Source organism: Camelus ferus, chromosome 4 (assembly GCF_009834535.1).
Source record: "Camelus ferus isolate YT-003-E chromosome 4, BCGSAC_Cfer_1.0, whole genome shotgun sequence".
Classification (NCBI taxonomy): Eukaryota; Metazoa; Chordata; class Mammalia; order Artiodactyla; family Camelidae; genus Camelus; species Camelus ferus.
The window spans coordinates 73,156,037-73,175,971 of record NC_045699.1 but is presented as its reverse complement, the minus strand read 5'-3'; the positions used below and the strand labels follow the sequence as shown (position 1 = coordinate 73,175,971).

The 19,935-nt window shown below is 58.6% G+C and overlaps 4 protein-coding genes and 5 non-coding genes across 13 annotated transcripts; 2 read left to right on the top strand and 7 right to left on the bottom strand.

Annotated features, from left to right (window-relative positions):
* Positions 1–135: 135 nt before the first annotated feature.
* Positions 136–4,905, bottom strand: SURF2 (surfeit 2). 2 transcript variants are annotated; one of them, XM_032478843.1, is made up of 6 exons: positions 4,748–4,905; positions 4,505–4,659; positions 3,718–3,821; positions 1,498–1,686; positions 1,205–1,371; positions 136–675 (listed from the first exon to the last, which is right to left on the bottom strand). In XM_032478843.1, exons 1-6 carry the CDS (start codon positions 4,823–4,825, stop codon positions 595–597), a joined length of 774 nt encoding a protein of 257 aa, XP_032334734.1. In that variant the 5' UTR covers positions 4,826–4,905; the 3' UTR covers positions 136–594. The 2 variants fall into 2 exon arrangements, with proteins under 2 accessions (XP_032334734.1, XP_032334733.1); XM_032478842.1 differs by having other exon boundaries at positions 136–678; positions 4,748–4,904.
* Positions 4,906–4,919: 14 nt separating this feature from the next.
* Positions 4,920–9,246, top strand: LOC102507661 (surfeit locus protein 1). 2 transcript variants are annotated; one of them, XM_032478835.1, is made up of 9 exons: positions 4,920–5,002; positions 5,104–5,155; positions 6,090–6,223; positions 6,304–6,386; positions 7,265–7,456; positions 8,311–8,383; positions 8,463–8,625; positions 8,902–8,983; positions 9,064–9,246. In XM_032478835.1, the coding sequence occupies exons 1-9, from the start codon at positions 4,952–4,954 to the stop codon at positions 9,131–9,133; spliced, it is 900 nt and encodes a 299-aa protein (XP_032334726.1). In that variant the 5' UTR covers positions 4,920–4,951; the 3' UTR covers positions 9,134–9,246. The 2 variants fall into 2 exon arrangements, with proteins under 2 accessions (XP_032334726.1, XP_032334727.1); XM_032478836.1 differs by lacking the exon at positions 8,902–8,983.
* Positions 9,247–9,482: 236 nt separating this feature from the next.
* Positions 9,483–12,937, bottom strand: RPL7A (ribosomal protein L7a). The gene is made up of 8 exons (XM_032478841.1): positions 12,825–12,937; positions 12,087–12,207; positions 11,376–11,525; positions 10,928–11,068; positions 10,651–10,730; positions 10,195–10,325; positions 9,837–9,906; positions 9,483–9,642 (listed from the first exon to the last, which is right to left on the bottom strand). The coding sequence occupies exons 1-8, from the start codon at positions 12,825–12,827 to the stop codon at positions 9,538–9,540; spliced, it is 801 nt and encodes a 266-aa protein (XP_032334732.1). The 5' UTR covers positions 12,828–12,937; the 3' UTR covers positions 9,483–9,537.
* On the bottom strand, positions 9,999–10,063 carry LOC116663449. Its single transcript, XR_004319700.1, has one exon. It is a non-coding gene; the product is annotated as a small nucleolar RNA SNORD36 (small nucleolar RNA).
* On the bottom strand, positions 10,397–10,468 carry LOC116663446. The gene has a single exon (XR_004319697.1). It is a non-coding gene; the product is annotated as a small nucleolar RNA SNORD36 (small nucleolar RNA).
* Positions 10,807–10,881, bottom strand: LOC116663448. Its single transcript, XR_004319699.1, has one exon. It is a non-coding gene; the product is annotated as a small nucleolar RNA SNORD36 (small nucleolar RNA).
* On the bottom strand, positions 11,608–11,675 carry LOC116663452. The gene has a single exon (XR_004319702.1). It is a non-coding gene; the product is annotated as a small nucleolar RNA SNORD24 (small nucleolar RNA).
* LOC116663451 lies at positions 12,365–12,439 on the bottom strand. The gene has a single exon (XR_004319701.1). It is a non-coding gene; the product is annotated as a small nucleolar RNA SNORD24 (small nucleolar RNA).
* Positions 12,938–12,939: 2 nt separating the features above from the next.
* On the top strand, positions 12,940–19,610 carry MED22 (mediator complex subunit 22). Of its 3 annotated transcripts, none has more exons than XM_032478837.1 (5): positions 12,940–13,079; positions 13,707–13,858; positions 15,468–15,548; positions 16,303–16,511; positions 18,850–19,610. In XM_032478837.1, the coding sequence occupies exons 2-5, from the start codon at positions 13,736–13,738 to the stop codon at positions 19,037–19,039; spliced, it is 603 nt and encodes a 200-aa protein (XP_032334728.1). In that variant the 5' UTR covers positions 12,940–13,079; positions 13,707–13,735; the 3' UTR covers positions 19,040–19,610. The 3 variants fall into 3 exon arrangements, with proteins under 3 accessions (XP_032334728.1, XP_032334729.1, XP_032334730.1); XM_032478838.1 differs by having other exon boundaries at positions 12,981–13,110; XM_032478839.1 differs by lacking the exon at positions 12,940–13,079 and adding an exon at positions 13,381–13,385.
* Positions 19,611–19,935: the final 325 nt, after the last annotated feature.

Below are 19,935 nucleotides of genomic sequence, written 5' to 3'. Positions count from 1 at the left end.
GAAGACCTGTTCGGTTTGTATAACTGAGATTGACCCCTGGTGGCCAAGCGACAGTGGCCTAGTGCTCCAGATGGGGGTAGATGCCACACAAGGAGGAGAAGAAAACAATCGACCAGTTGGTTTTGGAAAAACAACTTCTGAACAAGTTTTCTGCTTTATGTGGGGAATAGGTATAAACCTTATTTTATGCTGTATTTTATATCTTAGTTGTGTTTGAAAACATTTTGATTCTTGGAGACACATCAAAATAAATAATGGCATTTGTTGTATGCAGTGTGACCTCTGGTGTTGTCCAGCCAGTTGGAGCCTGGCCAGGGCTCTCCTTGGGGCCGCAGTGAGCCAGGTGTCCCCTCTAAGCTTCACCGAAGACCACGTGCAGACAGAACTCTTCCCTCGGGGTCCCTGCCGCTTCCTGGGGATGGGGGTGAGACCCTGACATCCGTGGGACAGACCCCCAGCCCTGCTTTCGGGGGCAGCAGATCTGGGGACAGCCCCGCACTTCTGAGGATGCGTGGTAGGCGGCTTGAGAAAGACGGGAGACGCCTGGAGGACTCTCCGAAGGCTCGCGGATATATTTTCTCCAGCAGCCGTTTATTAACCCGACTGTTTGAAAGAGCTGATGCTCTTAGGTTTGCGGTGACGACTCTTGAACTTCTTTTTCACTGAGCCGGACTGCTTCTGTGGCACAAACAGAACTCTGATCAGTGGAGGGTTCCGATCTGATGCAGGGGCGCTGGCAGCCCAGCGCCGCACCCCCTGCCCCGCAGAGAGGAAGAGCTTTAGTGGAAATGCCTGGGTCAACCTTCCACCCGCGGCTGGCTTCCAGGACACCCTGCAGCAGGTGAAGGCAGCGCTTAGAATTCCCAGGTGGCACGACAAAGACCGCAGCCTCCCCCAGCCCAGTGCTGCTTGTCTGCCAAAGGGGAAGAGGTGCTCATTCCAGCCTCAGGGTAAAGGGTGGCCTTTGAGGCCCTTCCTCTAGGTTCCTGGGGTGCACTTAGGGTGCCTCAGCCCGGTGGTCTCGCCCCTGCTCCATGGAGCCCGCTTCTGCAGCTGCAGGCCAGGGAGCAGCCTCTGCACTTAGCTCTTGTGTTGTTAGCTTGAGATTCCATTTGTTAAAAAGGTTCTTTCCATTTCTCTAAATTAGTTGAACCATCGCGAGAGGAAGGGGCTGCCACGTTGGCGGCCCTGGAGGTGGACCCACCTTCCCGCGCTTGAGGACCAGTTCCCAGTCCACTTCCCCCTCTGCTCTGTCTCCAGGGCCCTTCTCTCTCAGGCGCCTTGGCTTCTCATCCTCGTCATCTGTCAGAAAGTCATCGGTGCTGTTCCTGTGCTCAGTCCCTGCCAGGTCCTTTTTGGTGAACAGCTCAGCTGGGAAGAACAGAGCGATAAGCTGTTTAAGTTCACCCCGTGCAGGGGGCCAAGGGGAGAGCCGCCGGCCAGGGCCCAGGACCAGAGGACACACAGGGAGTGGGGAGCGGACATGGTCCAGCTTACGTGGGTACAGGTCTGTCATGCTGTCATCACTGTCACTTGGGGCTGCGCCATCATCGCTGGATGTGGGTTCCCAGAAGGCTTCTCTAGGGCGAGATGGCCCATCTCCATCCAGCTGGTCCTCCTTCCTCCTCCTCTTGTGCAGGAGGCAGGCTGGCACGTATTCCACACCCTGCTTCTGACACTCCTCATCTGGGGATAGACCACATGCTTCCTGGCTCTCTCCACATCTCCCCACCGTCCTCCAGGCACAGGGCCAAGCTCTGCCAGGGCCCACCCAACTCGGCAAAACTTGGCAGTGGCAGGCGAGTGCCATTGGCTGGGCTCCTACCAGGAGAGGGGTTGTGGGCTAGGGCCAAGAAGGTGGTGGAGGCCTAGTGGGCCTCGAGCATCCGTCCCTCGGGCTCCAGCCAAGCTCCAGGCAGCAGCCGCTGGGAGGGCGCTGAGCAGGCACAGTGGCCGGGACCCCTCCCTGGCTGGTGGGGCTCAGTGGAATTTGGTGCTTGGCCCTTGCTGACCCTCATCTCAGCGCAGAGGGGCTGGGATGAGGCTTCTTCAGCATCGAGGGCTCAGGGAGGCCAGGCTGCTGGAGCTCACCCTCCATCAGCACAGACCAGGCCGGTCCGGGGCGGCTCCCTTGGGGGAGGGCTCACCATCCCCCCAGCTCCTGCCATTGTCACTCATGAGGTGTACAGGCTCTGCTGGGCCCTGGCCTCTGATGCCACTGCCCACTCCTGCCCACCTCCAGGGCCCTGCCCCTAGCCGCACCTCTTCCACCCACTGCACGGCTCCGCGGCAGCCCCCGTCACCACCAGAACCTGCACACAGGCCAGCTGCCCTCGCCGCTGCGCTGACTCCACCAGACTGCTGCCAGCACAGCCTCACCGCCTCCTCGTCCCGTCTCAGCGCCAGAGTCCAGCGTTATAACAACTCTCCCTCTGGGGAACCCGGCCCAGGCCACCCCTGCCCCGGCTCCTTCCTGTCCTCACGGAGCAGCTGAGCACAGCTGAGGAAAGCAAGGCGCCCAGGAAGCACGGGTCCTACCCCCGCCCCCCCAGCCGCGCCCGCTCTCGCCCTAATTTCTGCCCCAGGAAATAAAGCCTTCAAAGCCTTGGGACTGCTCTTCCTCACCTTCCGAAGCCACCCGCTCCCGCCCCCCCATCCAGGCCTTCTTCCCCAGCTCCAGCCTGGCTCTGTCCCCGCCACGCCACCCATCAAATCACAGTCACTTTTCTGCCCTCCTCTTCTGTGCTTGGGCCTGGCCGGGCCCCATCACCTGGCTCCACAGATGCAAATGCCATGTCTGTGTCAGCGACCTGCATCGTCTGAGGGCCAGTCCACATGTCCCACAGCCCCCTCCCTGATACACTCCCAACTTAAGACGCTCAAAGGAACTTTAAATTCTCCTCACAAGCCATTGTTCAGACTCCAGTCTCCTAGATTCACGAGGCCACCACCACCCAGTTCTCAAGCCAGGAATTCAGGGATCACAATTCCCTTCTCTCCCTCACTCCCGGGTCTGCTGGGTTTATCCGCAAAACTGTTAAAAACGGCCCACATCTTTCCCTCTTCCCTGCCGACACCCGGCAGCCCCAGCCATCGTCGTCTTCACCGGGGTGACTGCACAGCAACCGGGGTCCCCTCTTCCACTCCTTCCCGCCCTCCCCTCTCAGAGCAGCAGGTGATGCTGAGACGCACTGATCAGGCCAGTCCCTCCTTAACCCTTTCCGTGCATCCCCGCTGCATGGTGGCCAAGGCCCCCTGTGGTCTGGTCCCCAGCTGCCTTTCTAACCCCACCTTGCCTGGTGGCACAAGGCTGTCCTCCAGAACCTCCCGCAGCCAAGCGTTCTTCTACCCCAGACTCCACACAGACCCTTTCCTCCACCTGGAGCACCCTTCCCCCTACTCAAGTCTCAGTCTAAAGAGAAACCCTCAGACAGCCCTTCTCAGGCCTCCTGTGGAAGGCAGGCCCACCTGGCAACCCTCGGCCCCGCTGCCTGCACAGCACTGAACACTACCTGCATTACTTCCGAGTCTGCTTCCAGCTTTGCACCGTCCCTACCATCGACCCTCTTCACTGTGCTGGGACTGGGCCCAGTGCATCCACCAGTACCACCAAAGGGCGATGGAGCTGCCACTTCTGCCCTCTAGGGGCACTGCTTGTGGGGGAGGGCACCCAGATACCTGGGACTCAGTCAGGCTGTGGCCCCGGGGGCTACTTACATTTCTGCAGAGCCCTCTGGTACCTCCGGCCCTGGGTGTGCCTTAGCACGTGCTCCGGCGACTTGTTGATGTGCCGCAGGGTGAGCTTGCAGAACAGCTGGTGCCTAAGGGGACAGTTCACAAGCAACCATCCAGACCAGTGGTTCTCCACTGGGGCTGCATCTTGGAATCACCCCCGGGTGTCTGGTGGGGAAGTCTACCATGTGGCTTGGGCATCAGGATTCTTAAAAGCCCCTAAGCAACTGCAGTCTGCAGGGGGGCGCAGGACCGCTCCTGTAGACTGACGACGGTCTCTCAACACCTACCTGGAAAACAAGCCTTGCGGGCCTCACCAGATGGCACCAGCAAGAGAGAAGGCACGTGGAAGACAGCCTGGCAAGGGCTGGACACTGGGAGCATCTGCCTTCCCCCTCCTCGTTTTCACTATCGTCAACTGTCCGCTCTCGGCTAAATCTAAGCTCTCCTTTAAACTAAAGGTATGAAAATGACCGCGTTCAGAATCTCAGGTGACAAAGCACAAGCGCTCCGACCTTCTATGAAGCAGGCAGGCCCAAGTGACAGACCTCACGTCTACAAAAAGGCAAACATGCACCGGGGACCAGCCTCACCTGGAATCCCAGGTGACTCACAGCTCCAGGACTCCCACCTGGATCTCAGGTCTCCTAACTCACGGGAGGAGTCGGGCTTCGGAGTCTACCCAGCATCGCCCAGACTCAGCACTAGGAACTGTCCCAACCTGGTCCTCCCGGCAGTGCCGGTCCCACCCCGCCCCGGCCCGATCACGTACGGGTTCTTCGTGCTGGGCACTACGTGCGGCTCGAACTCGGCGTAGTCGAAGGCGGGGGAGGCGCGGACCAGCCGCCGGTACTTCTTGCCGCGGGTGTAGACCTGGAGCTCGGACAGGCGGCAGGGCAGCTCGTGGCCCGTCAGAGCGCACCTCACCTGCGGGCGGGAGGGCGGGGCGGTCAGGGGGTCCCGGGGACGGCCGGGGGGCCCGGCGGCGGTCGGAGGGCCCCGCGCCCCAGCCCACCTTGCGGGCGCCGGGCTCCAGTCGCAGGCTCGGGTGCTCGCGCAGGAAGGCGCGCACGTCGGGCGGCGGCTCGCTCATGGCTCGGCGCGCGGGGGGCTGGAAGCCGAGCGCCGCTCGAACCACGTGGGCTGGGGGCGGGGCTGGGCGCGCTCCGGAAGCAGATGCCTCCGGGCCCCGGAAGCGCGCGCGCCGGCGGGCGGGGCGATGGCGGCGGTGGCGCGGTGGCTGGTGCTGCGCGCGGCTGGGCTGGGGCGGGTGAGCCGGCCGGGGCGGGGCGGCCGGGTGCGGGGTCGGGTGGGCAGGGGGGGCGCGCGCCCCTACCGGACGAGCTCAGCCAGCCCCTCGCGTCTCCGCAGGCCCCGGCCCGCGCCGTCCGGAGGAGCGTCCTTGGGATCGCCGCGCGCCCAGGTGAGGACTCGTGCAGGTGTGCCTCGGGCATCTGGGGAAAGCCGCCCGGCCCGTGCCCTCCACTTGCCGGAGGGGCCGGGGGCCTTGCGATCAGCTCTGGAACTGCGGCCTGAGCCTCTAAATCCTGTCCCGGTTGCGGGCTGGCTCCTCCCGCACCGCGGGGCGACGCGCTCGGCCGGAGACGTGCAGTAATTGCCCTACGTACGCCTCCTAGGGCTGATGCGGGGCCAACCCGACGGAAACCGCCTGGGATCCTTAAGGAAGGCGTAACTAGTCACCCAGTTTGCATGTAGCTTGTAAGGTACCGCAAAGGGCATTTGTGTGTAGAGCGCCGTGCATACGTGAAGGTATTTTGTAAGCCTGCTCCAGGCCTGCTTTTTTTTTTTTTTTTTTTTTTTTTTTTTTTGCCATCCGCAAGGCCCATGAGCCTCTCGGTGTGAATCACCCTCTGAAAACTGTAAGGTACTTTCTGTGTACATTTGTCCCACTTTAAACTTATGAGCCATGAAATAGAAGAGTTGTCCTGAGAGCTCTGTAAACCACTATCCTGCGTGTATCCCGTTCTGTCTCTTCGTAACACGGAGCCATACCTGTGCGTCGTAGCGCGTTAGCAGATGTCTCAGCGCCTTCTTGTACAAAAGGCGTGACGTGGTTACATGGATTACCCCAAGGTCGCGGTTGGTGGCAGAGCCAGGACTAAGCCCTAGATCTCATGCAGTCAGTGCACATCCACAGAGTGGGTGCCTTGCTCAGACACTGGGTTTAGAGCTGGGCTGGGCACAGGTGCTGCTGGTTGACTCCTGGCTGCACTTTGTGGCCTGTGCACTCCTATACAACGTTCTCTCGAGCAGTAGTGGCAGTTTTGAGGAATTGACTGTTCCAGTTCCTTGTTCCGGGACTTCTGACCCCATGCCAGTGTGGTGAAATCTCCTAGGCTTGGCCTGGAGGCCCAGCAGGTCTGGCAGTTCTTCAGCCGAAGCAACTGCCACAAAAACAGAAGACGACTCCTTTCTCCAGTGGTTTCTGCTTCTCATTCCTGTGACTGCCTTTGGTCTGGGGACATGGCAGGTAAAGACTGACCTCTTGCGCTCTTGGCTCTGAGCCCTTGACTCTGCTGCCACTCACCCGGGCTCACGCTGTTTCCGTAGGTCCAGCGCCGGAAATGGAAGCTAAAGCTGATCGCAGAGCTCGAATCAAGAGTCCTGGCTGAGCCCATCCCGCTGCCCGCAGAGTGAGTGTGTGTGGCTGCCCACCCGGGGCTGGGCTCACTCGAGGTCAGCAGTGGGGCCTGGCTTTTGCTGGCCTTCCTGACCCTGCTGGGAGCCCTCAAAATCAGTGGTCCTGCTGGGCTTCCTGCTGACCCCCTACTGCCCTCGGGGAAGCTGCCTGCCTGACATTTATAGAAAAATCTTTGAACCTGGGCTTCAGCTTTGGCCCAGGCCCAGGCCCACTAAGGCATCCCTCACAGGGCTGGCGGTCTTCTGCAGCAGTAATTTTAGCTGCTGGGTGAGGGCGGACACATGTCTTGACGTGAGAGTGTCCTTTGAGAACGTGCCCAGGGTGGCCCTGCTGCCCTCTCCCCTTATTTGAAAGCACCGTCCTGGGGGGGGGGGTAAGGGGAGAGCGCAGTGGCGGAGAGTGCACACATTAGGTCCCGGGTTCAATCCCCAGGATCTCTATTAAATAAGTAAACCTAGTTACCCTCCCCCCCAACAAATATTAAAAAAATAAATAAAAGCACTGTTCTGCAGGGACGGCTATAGTCACAAAGCTTTCCATTCAAGGCAGCAAACAAATGGGTCGTACTCGGCTTGCAGATGGCGGTTTGGGCCCCCATATTTCATTCAGTTCAGAGTCCACGTCTGTAAGCTTTTCTTCAAAACTTGGGCTGTTTGGCAGCACAGCTCCACATTCCCACAGGGCAACAGAGAGGTCAGCTTTCTCCTTTAGAGGGTGGTGCATGCCTCCCGGCAGGACAGTCCCCACTATGCCTCTGTGGCACCTACGTCACTTCGCAGGCTGCAGCGGGCTTCATGGCTCGTGGACCCTCGAGAGGGTTTTTCTTGCTGCCAAACCTTGCTCAGCCTCAGCTCCGCTTCTCCCGTGTAGCCCGGTGGAACTGAAAAACCTGGAGTACAGGCCGGTGAAGGTCAGGGGGCACTTTGACCACTCCAAGGAGCTCTACATGATGCCGCGGACCATGGTGGACCCTGCCCGGGAGGCCCGCGAGGCCGGCCGGCTCTCTTCGTCGGCCGAGAGTGGTGCCTACGTTATCACTCCCTTCTACTGCACTGACCTGGGGTGAGTGGGGTGCAGGGGCCCGACTGGGCCTGGCAGACACCAGCGGGGCACACTCATCTGCCTTCTCACCCCAGCCCTGGGGAATCCAAGATAACCAGATAAGTCCCATTCCTTGAAGAGTTTGAAATTTGTAATTGTGAAATTAGGCCACTTATTTTAACTTGTTACCGAACAGCTCCTGCATGTTGAGCTCTGAAGGGGAAGGCAGGCAGGTGAATCAGACAGGCCTCTCTGGAGAGACTGTCTCATGGCCGCCAGGGTTAACGATCATGGTGCTGCGTGGAGCGGCCAGCAAGAGGGACTCAAGAGGAAGGTGCCCCCAGGTCCGCATGGCGGGAGTCAAGTCAGGGAAGGCTTCCCAGGGGGCTTTTTGGCCAAAAAGTGAATGAAGAGATGGGAAGAGTATTCCAGGGAAAGGAATAAGGAATGGCGGTGTGGGGGGTGACTGCAAGATCAGTAACTGGAGCGGCTTCCCAAATGCTGACACATACACGAAACCCCAGGGCCCTGGTCGTCGGCTCACAGGAGAGGCAGCAAGGAGGTGCTGGTCACTGTTTGCACACTGCAGTGGGTGGAGCACAAAGAAAGCAGATTGGTGGTGGGGCCTGGGAGAGTGTTAAACTTCAAGGGGCTAGTAAAACGAAAAGGGGGGGGGGTCCCCTCACCAATGGAGACACGGCCTCAAGAGGAAGAACTTTCCGATGGTGCTCATGGGTTGGGGGCACTCCCACAGCCAGCTCAACCAGCTTTTAAACCCTTTCCTCACACTGTTGTCCCTGGAGGTACCAGAGTGACCACTAGTGGTCACTTGTTCAAAACCCCTCCCCTATCTGTGACTGCTTTCCTTACTCTAGAATCACCATCCTGGTAAACAGAGGCTTTGTGCCCAGGAAGAAAGTCAGTCCTGATACCCGGCAGAAAGGCCAGGTAAGGCGCTCTGCCGCTGGGGGAGCCGTCCAGCCTCCACCCAGGGCCCTGAAGGGCAGTCTGGCACCTTCCTTTGTAGGTTGAGGGAGAAGTGGACCTGGTTGGGACGGTGAGGCTGACGGAAAGCAGGAAGCCCTTCGTCCCGGAGAACGACCCCGAGAGGAACCACTGGCACTACCGGGACCTGGCAGCCATGGCCAGGCTCACGGGCGCGGAGCCCATTTTCATCGACGCAGACTTCAGTACGTGCTGACCAGCCCGCCCCAGTCAAGTAGCTTCTGCAAGTACCCTGAGCATCTCCCAGTACTTGTGTCCGTGTATTCTAGTGTGCATGCTGAGTGGGAAATGCTTGACCCCGCTTGGCAGGTGCTGAGGGTAACGCCGGGGTGGGGGTACTTGATGGCAAGATAGCTCTGGGAGAGGGTTATGGAGGGTTCCAAGAAAACAGCTGGTAGTTAAGTGCCAAGAAGCTGGTGGTACAAGGAATGGTGAGGACACTGAGCCCGATCTCTCGACAGAGAGCACAGTCCCTGGGGGACCTATCGGAGGGCAAACCAGAGTCACTCTGAGAAATGAGCACCTGCAGTACATCCTCACCTGGTGAGCCCCAGTCCCCAGCCACTCCCTGCTCCCCCCACCCCACTCCCTGCTCTGACGGTGTCCACTTTTTTCCAACCAAGGTATGGACTCTGTGCAGCTACATCGTACCTGTGGTTTCAGAAATTCGTACGTCGGACTCCGGGTGTGTGATGTGATCAGCTGTTGGGAGTCCTGTTCCTGAACAATTAGGAAGCTATCCCAAGAGATCTGGTTTTATGTTGATCATGTACCACTGGTATCAATAAATAAGTACCTCTGCTATGTGTAATACCTTCCCTTCTACCCAGACGAGCCAGTTACTGGGCAATCGTAAGATCCCGGCTTGGTTCAGAATATTCATGTTCAAGTACTAGTTCACCTTTGGAATAACTGCAAAGCAATTTACAGTTAAGTCTGACACAAGTGCTGCCTGCTATGAGGGCTAAGGGCCCTGGATTTGAAAATACACTTGCCACCATCCCAAACATTATTTACTGGTAATAAGACTCAAAATGCCAAACACTGGCTGAAGAATTTTTATTCCTTTTATGTACAGAAAACTTGGTAGGGTACACCTAACCCAGTTTGGTGGCCAGTTCTTTGGCCTTTGCCTTTTCCAGCTTGGCAATGCGAGCCACTGATTTTGGACCCAGGACGTTGCCTCCCCAGTGACGGCGGATCTGTAATAAGAAAGGAGAGGCAGTCAGCCTGGCATGTCATTTCCTGAGGCTTTCAGAGTGCATGGCTTCATGTAGTTCTATTTAGTTGTTTCAAGTTGAGTGACAAATACAACTGCTCAGGAAGAGCCAAGAGCCAGCCAGCTGACTAGAGGCGGACTTCCCAGAGCAGCGTTTTGCATGAATCTGCTCCTTACCTCGTCGTATCTGTCGTTGTAATTGGTCCTGATGGCTTCCACCAGCTTGGCCAGGGCTCCTTTGTCTTCCCTGACAAGGCAGAGGGGGAAATGTGGGTCACTGGCCTCTCAGGCTTCCAGAAAGCAGAAATGACTCCACTTTTAGCTCCACATACAAGCCTTTTACCTCAGATACAACATGACTACATGGTTTATTCAGGTGAAGAAATTCATAACCATCACTGGCAAAGGCTCAAAAAAGGTATTCTTTCAAGTTTAGTCTTTGAGGAAAGATCCTGAAGAATTAAGTGAATGCGGGGTGGTGGTGGTGGTGCCCCCTAGTGATCCTTGGGAGCCTGGGGCTACACTACACACTTACGAGTTCACCTGCGTGAAGGCAACGGTGGTGCAGGTCTTCCTGTGGACCAGGCGCCCCAGCCTGGCCTTCCCCTTGATGATGCAGTACGGAACCCCCATCTTCCGACACAGGGCAGGCAGGAAGACAACCAGCTGGAAGACAGCATCGTCAGCTTGAGTGTATTCCAACCAAAAGCACTAACTTAAAAGCTAATGCGGCAGCAATTGCTCAGGGTTAAAAAGCTCATGTACTTGCACTTCAAAGTTAATTCAGTGAAAAATTCACATCATTGCAAGAGCCACGAATTGGATCCCCTGTCAGTACTGTCCTCAGATGAAAAGCAGACAGCCCCTGCCAGCCCACCACGACCTCTTAACCGAGCAGGCTCACTGCGGCTTTAAGCTATATTCTGAGTACTGACAAAGGCCCAACCAATCTAAGCTCAGCCGTCAACGCTGAAGAATGAATCAGACGTACCTCAATGGGGTCCACGTCATGTGCGATCACCACCAGCTGAGCCTTCTTGTTCTCCACCAAGGTGGTGACAGTATTAACCCCTAGAACACACAACCCGTTTGCATCAGAAGGGTGGGAGCTGCTGTCCACAAGAGCAGTTCTACTGTGGGCCCAGCTATGGACTCAGGGTTAAAAAGCTCGGTTTCACTCTTCACAGCGATTTCAGGTGAAGAAATCCACGCACCACTGCCAGCAGCCCGCCCCACCATTCACCCTCTTCAGCACGGGGGCCGCTCACCTGCTCGAAGGACGGGTGGCCTCTTGGTGGGGACATCCCCTTTGCCAGCAGCTTTCTTCTCAGCTCGGGCCAGCAACCTCTGTTTCTTCTCTTGTTTCGTCTCTGGTCTGTACTTGTGGGCCAGCTTTAGCAGCTGAGTAGCTGAGAAAAGATCGTCAGTTCAGGCTTGTAGCGTAAGCGGTACTCTGGGTCACTTAGTGTAACAAACACTAAGTCACTGTCCTAAATGAATACAACCACAGTTCAAGACATGTCACGTCACATATGGAACCTCTTTACTGTGTCGTTTCAGAAACTACACAAGGAATCCTAAATTTGAGTAAGCCAACCGACTGAAAACCCACTACCCTTCAAAGGCCTTAGATCTGGCACCGTCCAAGGAAAGGTGGCAACCATGCACCAGCCTGAGAAACCCCTTCCCGGTGTGGGCTTTATGCCGGAACCTCACCTGTCTGGCGGTCCAGGGCCTGAGTGAACTGGTTGATCGCGGGAGGCACTTTGAGCCGCTTATAGAGGATAGCCCTTTGCCGCTGCAGCCGGATGTAGCGGGGCCATTTGACAAAACGAGTGAGGTCCCTTTTGGGCTGGATGTCCTGTCCTGAGAATTAAAAAGCACCACCGTGAATGAGGCTCAAATTCTTTGTCAAGTCCACATCTAGGCCCACTCAGGAGGGTGTAGGTGCATCAGCGATCTTGGTGGTTTACTACGTCATCACCATCTTTCAGGCAGATTCTTACATCATCTGCACACAAACACCCGGATCACGGGGTGGGGGGGAACTGGCGGCACCCCTCCTCATTCAGCAAAGAACCAAAGCTTCATGTCCCCACTGTAATCAAACTGCTTCTGCTCCAGCAGCAGGTTTTCTGGTGACCAAGGGGAACCCCAAAAGGCCAGTGTCTGGACTCCACGCTGACCCATGTCAGATGCTCACAGGGAGGCCGTGAAGGACACACCATCGTCGCCTCCCCCTTGAGAACTGAGCCCAGCTTATAGGTAGAAAGCGGCAAAATCCGGGAGTCCCAGTCCAGGCAGCCCCAAGTCCCAACCCAATAAAACCCAGTAAACATGATGTGTTTTTCTGTCCAGTAAACTACTATTTCTCACCGGGGAAAACGTCTAAAAATCTGTTTTCAACATTTCCCGTTGCTCACTCACCAATGCCAAAATTCTTGGGCCTTTTCTCAAACAGGGGGTTTACCACCTTCTTGGCCTCCTGCTTCTTCACGACAGCGGGGGCGGGGGCCACCTTCTTCCCCTTCGCCTTCTTTCCCTTCGGCTGAACAGAACGAAAGCCAAGCTAAGCCACCGCCTCCTCGGCTCGTCTCCCTGGAGGGCGGGCCCCGGGATGGCTTCGAAGACGAGGGGGTCGGTGGGCCCCGACCGGGCCGCCCGGAGAGGCAGTCTGGCTCCGGGCTCAGGATCGACCCCGCTCGTGCATCAGCGATCTTGGTGGTTGGGGACGTCCGCACCGCCATTCAGATAGCAAATATTCTCTCACATCATCTGCACGAGCACCGAAGGCCCCGCCAGCCCGCGCCCCTCCCCGCGACAGACGCGACCCCGTAAGAGCCCGGAGTAGAGCAGGCTCCCAACAGCAGAGCGAACTCAGCACCCTTCGCCCAAGGCCCCTAAGGCGGCCACCGCGCGCAGAAGCGCCTCGGCCCCGTCCGCTCCAAGCCCTGCATTGCGGCGCTGCGCTCCCCGGATCCTCCTCCCCAACCCCGGCCTGGCCGCCGTGGGGTCTATCCTGCCCCGATGACTCCACACTAGGCCCCGCGGGACTCCTCTCCCACCGGGTGGTGGAGGGACCCCGGCGTGGCCGCGCCCCGAGGAGGATGGCGGCGGATAAAGCCCAGACCCAAAGCCAACACATCCGACTAACCGCTCACTCACCATCTTGAACGGCGGGCGGAGAGAGAAAGAAAAGGGAATTGTGGGTAATATGTATGCGCTCTCCGAGATCGCGAGAACTGGCGCCTGCGCGGGATTTCGGATTTAAAGCGGCAGGACTCCTTTCTCCTACTCCGCGGTCGGGGGCGGTGCCTAGAGCGAGGCGAGGGGGTCGGAGCTGCAGGCAGCCTGCGCGGAGAGGCGCCCGGGAGCCGGGACTTTCCGGGAGGGGCGCGCGCTCGTCCCCACCCCGGCCAGGTGCCCGCCGGGCCCCTGCTCTGCGCACCAGGTGTGGGCGTTGGGGCTGCGAGGCGGGGTTGGCGTCCTTCCCGTGTGATTTACCCCAAAGTGGCTTTACAACCTCGAGCTCGGGCTCTGGTTCGTGCTCCATGGCCCGGGCCGGGGATCACCCTGCCCAGAGCGCGCAGCCGGGAGGCGCCTGGCGCGAGGTGGGAGGGTGGTCCCAGCAGAAACTCCGGAGCGGAGGAGCCCAGAGGCCTCGTGGGGCGGCCCTCGGGGGTCCCGGCTTGGAGACGCCGGAGGCGGAGGGGGAGTGAAGGCAAAGTGCGTTCGGAAGGGGTAGGGTAGGTGAGGGGAGGGTGGGGGTGGTGGCCGGGAGGCGGCTGGCAGGGGCAGGTGGAGCGCCTAAGGCCTCTCGCGGACGTGCGTGGGCCCGGCCTCTGAGAAGACTGCGCCAGAGCGGGGCAAGGTGTTGTCTGGGGTCCCAGGGAGAGAGCCGGAGGAGACCCAGCAGGGCACCTGTGTGCGAAGGGCTGGGTGAATGAGTTTGGCAGAAGGGGGATCTCTGGAGATCTGTACGTCCTGCTGGGGCGGGGGCATGGAGGGTGGGTGGCTGGGATGCTCACATCAGACTCTGGGTCCCAGGTGCCCGCTGCCCTGCCCGAGGCCCGGCCATGGCCCAGCAGAGAGCCCTGCCGCAGAGCAAGGAGACGCTGCTGCAGTCTTACAACAAGCGGCTCAAGGACGACGTCAAGTCCATCATGGACAACTTCACCGAAATCATCAAGACCGCCAAGGTGGGCGAGGCCACCGGTCTCCTGCCCCTTCTGAGACCAAGGGAAGTGGCAGGGTCTGGAGGTTGTGGACAGTGGTAAGCGGAGCCGGGGTGTCTGCTTTCAGCAGCATCCACTAAACATGCGTGCTCCCTGCGAGATGGTGGGGATACAGCAGTGAACCCACACACAAGGCCCTTGTCCCCACGGGGAGGGTGGCTAGGGGATTGACAATAACAAGTCAATAGATAAATAAACAAGCCAGTGAATTACGGTCCTGGTAAGGCAGTTGTAGGGGACTCTAGTCCAATTGTCAGGATCCGACATCCAGCACCACTTACTAACCAGAAGGGTTTGAGTAAGGACTTGGTTTCTCAGTGCCTCAGTTTCCCCTGCATCATTGGGTCCTTGTGATGACCAGATGAGTTCATCTGTGTAAAGCGGTTACTGTGGGAACTATTGCGAGTGAACACGGACAGGTAGAGGAACTGGGGAAGGCCCCCCCCAGGGGGGCAGAGTGACCAGCGTCTGGTTTTGGTCCCGGCAAGCCCACTGATGCTGCAGCTGTCCCGAGTTGGGTGGTCTCTGCATGACGGCTGCAGACCTTAAAGGCTTGTCTGAGCATTACTAGTGTTGATGAAAGCTGGCATTTATTTAGTGCTCACTTTGTTGTCAGGCCGAGCTGTGAGGCCCCTTGTGCCCGGTGCTGTTTAACCTTCCCGGGGCACCACTGCTCCCCCTCCACTGCCAGAGGAGGGGACTGAGGCTCAGAAGGCACCACCACTCTCCCTCCACTTCCAGAGGGGGGAGGAGGCTCAGAAGGCACCACCGCTCTCCCCTCCACTTCCGGAGGAGGGGCTGAGGCTCAGAAGATCTAGCAGCTTGCCCAAAGTCATTCTGCTAATAACTGGCACGGCTGAGATTTGAACCCAGGAAGTCTGGCTCCTAACCACGAAGGGGGCCGTGATCCCTGCCCCTACTCTGGCCAAGCCACCGTGGAAACCCTGGCCTGGTGTGTGGGTTGGAGCAGTTCATAGCCTGGACCTCGGACAGTGGTTAGAAAGAGGACGACAGGCAGTCCTGGCTCCTCTGTTCACCATCTGAGACACCTTGAGTGCACTCTTCGGTCTGTCCCAGCATCAGGTTTGTCCCCCTGGACAGTGATCCAGGCTTCCATGAGAGTTTCCTAAGATAATGACGGTCCAGGGCATAACACAGTACCTGGCAACCAGGAGGTGCTCGGTAAATGGTCACTTAAAAAAAAAAAAAAAACACATTGTCCTTTTATTCGTCTGGCCAGCAGCTCACTGAGCACCCGAGCTAGTGACACAGCCCGTCACGAACAGGGCTCCACGCCCCAAAAAGAATGTGACTGAGACCTCCTGCACCTGGGACAGCAGCCAGCATCCTTAGGCCTCCGCTGGTCCTGATGAAGGTGCCTGTGTCTCCTGAGAACAGAACCAGAGGGGTTAAGGTGACCACTGCCTGAGGCCGGGTCAGCAGGGCCTGATGCGGAGGGCAAGACAGGCCAGAGGGTGTGGCGAGGGCGGGCGCGCTGCTGCCACCGGGGCCTTACAGGCACTGGTGGGCCAGGGCACCTGCTGATTCTTGTTTCTTTTTGTTTGCCCTCCAGATTGAGGACGAGACACAGGTGTCGAGGGCCACCCAGGGCGAGCAGGACAACTACGAGATGCACGTGCGAGCCGCCAACATCGTGAGTCACCAGGTGGAGGGCACAGCCCGGGCTCCAGGACCCTTGTGGTCCCCACTGGGGTTTCCTGGGTGGGGAGGAGGAGGGCTGTCCACGGCAGCCGTGAGAGGGGCTGGCAGATAATGGGCCACGTCCGGTCGTGTCCAACCACGGCTGGGCGGTGGTGAGAAAGAGGACGATTCTGTCAGTGCGGGAAGTGAACTGCCTGATGGAACAGGATGTGCAGTCGGGTCCTTTGATCAGAATATGCATCCCTTGATGTCCCAGAACAAGCACAGCAGCCACGTATGTCCATAGCTCCGGGCCCACAGGTGAAAATGCAAAGGACAGGGTCCTAAAGGAAGCCCCCTAGCTGGCAAGAGTGCTGTCCCTGAGGCAGGGCAGGTGGTTAAATGGGATCCCAGTTTTATCTGGGGTTTCAGGCTTTGAGAAGCAGAACCTGTACTTGAATAACACGTGTGACTGGAGATCATCCCAGCAGGGGCACAAGCAGAGGCCAGGGGAGGGGAGGTGAGGGACCCGGGAAGGGATGGCGCCGCCTTGGAAGCTTTTCCTTGGGCTGCGGGGGTTGCCAGGGACGCTGCCTCCTGCAGCTGACCCTCTAGTTCCCCCACGTCTCACGGCGGCCCTGTGGAGATCAGTGCCGCAGTCCCACTCTGCAGGTGAGGGGACTGAGGCCATCGCTCAGCCAGCGTCAGGCTCACGGAGGCCGGCTGCGGACACTCCCTCATCCTACCTGCCCCCGTTCCCACCCCAGGTCCGAGCTGGCGAGTCCCTGATGAAGCTGGTGTCTGACCTCAAGCAGTTCCTCATCCTCAACGACTTCCCATCGGTGAACGAGGCCATTGACCAGCGCAACCAGCAGCTGCGAGCGCTGCAGGAGGAATGTGACCGGAAGCTCGTCACCCTGCGAGATGAGGTCTCCATCGACCTCTACGAGCTGGAGGAGGAGTATTACTCGTCCAGGTACAAATAGGGCTGGACCCCGAGCTGAGTGGACCTGCGGACCTGGGCCTGGCCAGCTGGGGTGGCCCAGCCCCACCTGGCAGCCCGAAGGTCTTGTTTTTCAAATCCTTCCCCGTCTTGGCAGCAGAGCCCTGTGCCTGGGTTTCAGAGCAGACCTCACGGTCAGAGCATCTGATTGACAGACAATTTACACCATCTACCGGGGCCTGGGCATCAGGATGAAAATTGCAGAACCTCGAAGGTTGGGAGGGCCGAGCCAGCCTTTCTGCCTGGGGTGATGGCTGCCTCTCTCTGGGCCTGTCTGCTCCTCTTAGCTGTCTCATCAGTATTTAAACATTCTGGCCAAGGCTGGGCTAGCTCTTTTGGCCTCCCAGGCCCACGTCCAGGAAGGAGGAAGAAAGAACCCAGAGGATGGCCTTGACAGCCAGGCCTGGGGTCCTTGGACCCCTGAGTTCCCTTTCAACTCAACCTTGTTCAGACTGGAGCCAGCCGACATGCCAGGCCCGTGCTGGGCCCCAGGTATCTGGCAGTGGGCAAGACCCGTCTCCCTGGTCCTCACGTGACCACTTAGAATCCTGAAACCTGAGGCTGGAGGGGTCCTGAAAAATCAGAGTCCAAGTGTAACTTATGTATGGGGAAACTGAGGCTGGAAACTGGGAGGTCTCAGCAGACACAAAGTCCGTGCTCCCTCTCGCCCTCGCTGCACAATTTTTTTTTTTCTGTCATGGATTTTCAGTGCTCCTCTCTGTCCTGTGGAGGCCATGCTGGGGCCGCAGACACCCAGAGCCAGCACACCTTTGGTCTGAGGCTTGGCTTCCCTGCACTGGACTCAGTGCCCCCTTCAGGGTCCCTGCCCATCCTAGCCTCTGTGGGAAGGGAGAGTCTCACTGCCCAGCTAGAGCGGTTTAGACCTTTCTGGAGGGTGGGGCCACATCTCGTCCCTGATCCCATCGGCTCAGCAGACACGCAGCGAGCACTGCCTACACACCAGGCCTTCAGAGAGGGTCCAGAGCGGGTCTCACGGGGACTCAAACTTTGCTGGGACATTGCTCACAGCCCCGCTTGGTTTTGCAGAATCCCAGAATCCCTTATGTCCCTGTGTTTGTCCCTCTGCTGCCCCAAGGGCCAGGCCCACAGTGAAACCCTGGGGTCCTGAGAGCTGGGCCTCCCACATCCTGGCTCCTGGTCTATCAGTCTCTGGTTCACCTGGATGGTTTCTGGTCTGGCCTGGGAGCCCCTCCCACTATTCCTGGTACCTCCGGAGGCTGAGTTCGTCCCTCATCTGTAAATGTATGTCAGTGGCTGGGGCTCAGCTGCGTCAGGACCAGCGGGCTGTGTCTTCACCTCCCCTGGCTTATCCCCCAACACGGGTTGCGTGTGCCCCAGCCCCCCGAGCCGCCAGCACTCCAGGTGCTTCCCCGTTGCCCACACACCCATCTCCACACTCTCTGCTCTGCTTTCTGCTCTCGATTTGCTCTTTTTCTTCCTCTCACCCTCCACTCTCCTTGGGACACTGCTCTGTGTTCAGGATGGTTTCGGAGACTAAACACTGAGGGCAGGAAAGCGGGAGGAAGCGAGGGGCAGGGCAGGATTCGGGAGACAGCCAGCAAGACGACTGCAGGGACAGGACAGTGCTCTGTGCACCCTCTTGACCACCTTCCAGAGCCATGCTCTTCACCTGCATCTACATCCCAAGTCTTCTCGCAGCCCCGAGAGGCCGGCCTGGCTGTGCCTGTACTAGAGATGGGAGACTGAGTTCAAGGGGCCTGTTTGAGGTCGCACAGCTGGTCAGTGGTGCGAGACAGAATGCCAGGGCCTCCGCTTCTAATTGCTGCCCAGTTTAGGCTGAGGCCCAGCCAGGGGCAGACCCAGAAGGAAGACAGGGTCTGTACCCTCAGGGGGCTTGCGAAGCATTAGGATCAGGGAAGGACTCTAGCAAGCTCTGGACACTGGTTCCTGCAGCTGTGAACAGAGTATGTGGCCAGGCTGGAGGAGGAAGGCAGCTGGAGCCAGGATAGGAAGTGACAGCGGGGGCTAGGAAGGCCATGTGGCAGAAAGGACACGGGTTGGTTAGTGGAAGGGACCTGCCGAGATCACACAGCCTGCTGGTGGCTGGTCCCAGTAGACTCCTTTTAGGAATCCCTGGGGGACCCTGAAGCAGGGGCAGCCCACACGTGCCTGCCCCTCAGCCAGGCCTGCTTGTTGGAGGGGCCAGTACAGAGGAGAGGGCGGTCCGGGGTGTGGTCTGTTTCTTAACTCTGCTTCTATCTCGCTTTCCTTCCCCTGGCTTCCATCCTGCCTGCTCCTGTCTCTCCCTGGGTTTCTGGTGGTGGAAAAGCTCAAGTCTTTGCGAAGCTAATGATCTGCCTCTATGCGAAGCTTACTGGAGGCTGGACCTCGACACAGACCCTGCTGATGGCCTCTCAGCCCCTCTGCTGGCATCCCCGGAGCCCAGTGCCGGCCCCCTGCAGGCAGCAGCCCCTGCCCACTCCCACACCGGCGGCCCCGGCCCCACAGAGCACACCTGAGCCTCCCAGGGCTCCTCTCCCTGGGCCCCTGGACCTTCGGAATGAAATCCAGTGCCCCCCTCTGGGCCCCCACAGCCTCAACTCCCTTCAGCCTTCATTCCCCCTGGGGGAGCCACTATGGCCCTGCCAGCCCAGGGACAGCCCACCTAGGAGTGTTCCCCCAGCCATTCTGGGCTGCTGGCCCATCCTTCCTTCAGTCATCACCTCTTATTTGCTGTCTTCTGGCTGGCTGGGTAGAGGGAAGTTTCCAGGACAGTTTGTCCTGTTGGGCACCTAACAGTGGGGCAGGAAGGATGCCTAGTGTTGGGAGGCCCGACCTGAGCTGTTTACCAGGGTGAGGGGAGGTAGTGCTCAGAGCAGACAAAACTAGCCAAGACCAGGCCTCCTACACAGAGCTCTGCCTGCTACCTCGCCTGGAAGCTTCCTGCGCTGACTGCCCCTTTAGGGCTATGGGTAAGCGGGACCACCTGCTCTTACAGAAGTCAGGCAGGATCCTTCCTGATTTTGCTGCTGCACACATTCTGGTTATTTTTGTAATGAGACTGTTAAATAAAACCAGCTCCACCCTTTTGCGTTGGTTAGTTCCTTTTCTTGTTTGCCCCTGTCATTCTTGGACCACCTTTGGTCTCCCAGTGGCTGTCAGAAAACAGCCCATGGCCTCTGCCTGGACAACCTTGGGCCCCAAGTCAGCCTCCTCCCCTCGGGGACTCTGGGCAAGTGGGGGCTGTTAGTTTGGGGTCATGGCTGCATTCCCATTGCCTAGAAAGTAGTGTTTAGGACGTAGAAGGGCCTTAATGTCTGGTGGATCCATGAAAAGCTGCCGCCATTACTGCACTCCACGTGGCCCGGGCGCCTGTACCTCTGGTTGCACCCTCAGCCGGTGCTGCTGTTACTGG

Coding starts and splice junctions, on each gene's coding strand:
- LOC102507661 (XM_032478835.1), top strand. CDS start 4,952: ATGGCGGCGGTGGCGCGGTGGCTGGTGCTGCGCGCGGCTGGGCTGGGG. Junction 5,156..6,089: donor TGGGATCGCCGCGCGCCCAG/GTGAGGACTCGT, acceptor GAAATCTCCTAG/GCTTGGCCTGGAGGCCCAGC. Junction 6,224..6,303: donor TTGGTCTGGGGACATGGCAG/GTAAAGACTGAC, acceptor CTGTTTCCGTAG/GTCCAGCGCCGGAAATGGAA.
- SURF2 (XM_032478842.1), bottom strand. CDS start 4,825: ATGAGCGAGCCGCCGCCCGACGTGCGCGCCTTCCTGCGCGAGCACCCG. Junction 3,822..4,504: donor GTGCCCAGCACGAAGAACCC/GTACGTGATCGG, acceptor CTGTCCCCTTAG/GCACCAGCTGTTCTGCAAGC. Junction 679..1,204: donor TGGTCCTCAAGCGCGGGAAG/GTGGGTCCACCT, acceptor TTTGTGCCACAG/AAGCAGTCCGGCTCAGTGAA.
- RPL7A (XM_032478841.1), bottom strand. Junction 11,526..12,086: donor GCCCAAGAATTTTGGCATTG/GTGAGTGAGCAA, acceptor TTTAATTCTCAG/GACAGGACATCCAGCCCAAA. Junction 9,643..9,836: donor ACAACGACAGATACGACGAG/GTAAGGAGCAGA, acceptor TTCTTATTACAG/ATCCGCCGTCACTGGGGAGG.
- MED22 (XM_032478837.1), top strand. CDS start 13,736: ATGGCCCAGCAGAGAGCCCTGCCGCAGAGCAAGGAGACGCTGCTGCAG. Junction 13,859..15,467: donor AAATCATCAAGACCGCCAAG/GTGGGCGAGGCC, acceptor TTTGCCCTCCAG/ATTGAGGACGAGACACAGGT. Junction 16,512..18,849: donor GAGGAGTATTACTCGTCCAG/GTACAAATAGGG, acceptor GTGGTGGAAAAG/CTCAAGTCTTTGCGAAGCTA.